The 2,506-nt window shown below is 26.5% G+C and overlaps 1 protein-coding gene across 1 annotated transcript; it reads left to right on the forward strand.

The window, feature by feature from the left end:
- Nucleotides 1–8: 8 nt before the first annotated feature.
- Nucleotides 9–1,616, forward strand: ENU1_007280 (NUC189 domain containing protein; the record flags this gene model as incomplete). The annotated part of the gene is made up of 1 exon (XM_008856575.1): nt 9–1,616. A coding segment is annotated over one exon (1,608 nt), but the record flags the coding sequence as incomplete, so codon positions are not given.
- Between the last annotated feature and the right edge of the window lie 890 nt (nt 1,617–2,506).

Below are 2,506 nucleotides of genomic sequence, written 5' to 3' on the forward strand. Positions count from 1 at the left end.
AAATAACAAATAGGACATATTTCATTGATAGTAAAGAAGTTATTAGTGACTGTTTTGACAAAGAGCATTTAAGTAAGATTAGTGCAGTTACAGTTACGAATATTAAAAAAAGTAATGGAAGTAATGGAAATAAAATGATTGTTGCAGTTGGGAATGAAGAAGGAGTAGTTAGTATTTGGGATGTTAATAGTGAAAAAATTGAAGGAGAATACAAAGTAATGAATAAAGTTACATGTCTTAAATTTTATAAAGAAGAACTTATTATTGGAACGAATGGAGATAGTATCAGCATTATTAATATTAATAATCAAGAGAAAAGAACAATTAAAGGAAATAAAAGAGGAGTTAATTGTATTGAAGTAGTAGGGAATAGATTAATTGTAGGAAGTAGTGATGTTAAAGTATATGATATGGAAGAATTAAAAAAAGTAGTTAAACAAAGTAATCATTTAGATATGACTAAAGGAATTGTTGGAATAAATAATACGGAATATATAACATATGGAAATGAGAAGAACATTTATCTATGTTCTAATGAGACGAGTATTCCAATTCAAAGTTTTACAATAACAGGAAATCCAAATAAAGTAGAGGGGATGTATGTCAGTGATAATAATATATTAATTGCAGGATTAATAAATAATGGAAGTATTGATATAATATTATTTAAAAGAAATTGTAGAAAAGCAAAACCAATTGGAACGAGTTGTAGAATTCAAATTAATAGAGAAATTGATGATTTAGTTATTTATAGTGATAGAATAATGATTATTCAAAGGATGGAAGAATTAAGAGTTGAATATATCAAAATAATGGAAGAAGGGAAACTTGTTAAAGACAGTGAAATCAAAGAGATAAGTAAAAAGATTGAAGAAGGAATGATAGGAAAGAAAAATAAAGAAAAAAATAAAGAAATGATAAATGAGTCTAAAGAAATGGAAGTTATTGGAGTGGATGAACAAAAAGAAGAAATTGAAACTACATTTGAACGGAAAATGAAAGTTATGGAACAACTTGGAACTAAAGAGCCAGAGAATGTAACATTAAGTAAAGAAAGTATTGTTATGACATTAATTAGAGGACTTGAAAGTAATAATAAAATTTTGATTGAAAGATGTTTGTCTATAGATGAAGAAAATGTAATTAAAAAAACTATTAATAATTTACCAAGTAAATATATTGTTGAATTATTAAATATTGTGTGTGATATATTTAATAATAAACCAACAAAAGCATTTACAATGACATTATGGTTAAAATCAATATTTGAACAACATTTAGCATATTTAATGAGTATTAAAGATGTTTCAAAAAGTATTGGAAAATTATATGTCATTGTTGAAAGTAGAACACTTTCATACAAACACTTATTGAGGCTCTATGGAAGAATGAATTTACTTTTGTCTCAAATTGATAAAAAGCAACAACTGAAACAAGACCAAAGAGGTGGTACATATAATGAGTCATGTGAAGAAGAAGAAGAAAAGAAAGAAAATCTTGAAGACTTTGAGAATTCAATTGATATGGATGATAATTTATATAACTCAACGTCGGGGAATGAAGAAGGGAATGAAATGAGTGAAGAAGAAATTGAAAACGATGATTTGTCTCTCTAAAATGAATGGTTTTTATAAGATTAAATTACTTTTAGTTTTAATTAAGATAGTTTAAAAGAAGAGATGAAAGAGAAGAAGAAATGAAAAATAAAAATAAGAAAGACATATTTATTTCAGAGAAAAGGGAAAAAAAAAGAAAAATAACTACGAAGAGGGATTGAGAATAAAAGAATGAGATAGAAATAGTTTAAGAATAATAAAAGGGAGATATAAATATGAGAACTTTTAAAAAAAATAGAATTGAAGAATAAATGGGAGGAAAACCATCAAAACAAGAAGAACAAAAGAAAGAATATACAGGACAACCAGAAGGAACACCTTATTATGACATTCAGGGATGTGAATTGGCTAAAATGGTTAGTACTAATAATAAAGAAATTTATGACAAATATGGAGGGGTTATAGGAATTAGTAAAATTCTTGAAGTTGATGTGGACAAAGGAATTTGTGATGAATCATACAGTAAAAGACAAGAACAATTTGGGAAGAATAAAACACCAGACCCAGTTATTGTACCATTTTGGAAAATTTGGTTTGAAGCACTTCAAGATAAAACACTTATTATTCTTATTATTGCAGCAATTGTGTCATTAATATTAGCATTTGCTGTACCTAACTCAGTTGATAAATGTTTAACTAAAGAAAATGAAGAAGATAAAGAATTTAATACAGATTGGATAGAAGGAATAGCTATTTTAATTGCAGTTCTTGCAGTTTCTCTTGGAGGGTCAGCATCAGATTATTCTAAACAAAAGAAGTTTTTAGCTCTTTCACAAGAAGAGAAAGATGTTGGAATTAAAGTTATTAGAAATGGAGAAAATCAAAAAACATCTATATTTAATTTAAGTGTTGGGGATATAGTTAATTTAGATGTTGGAGATATTATTCCA

Source organism: Entamoeba nuttalli (assembly GCF_000257125.1).
Source record: "Entamoeba nuttalli P19 unplaced genomic scaffold asmbl_2056, whole genome shotgun sequence".
NCBI lineage: Eukaryota > Evosea > Mastigamoebida > Endamoebidae > Entamoeba > Entamoeba nuttalli.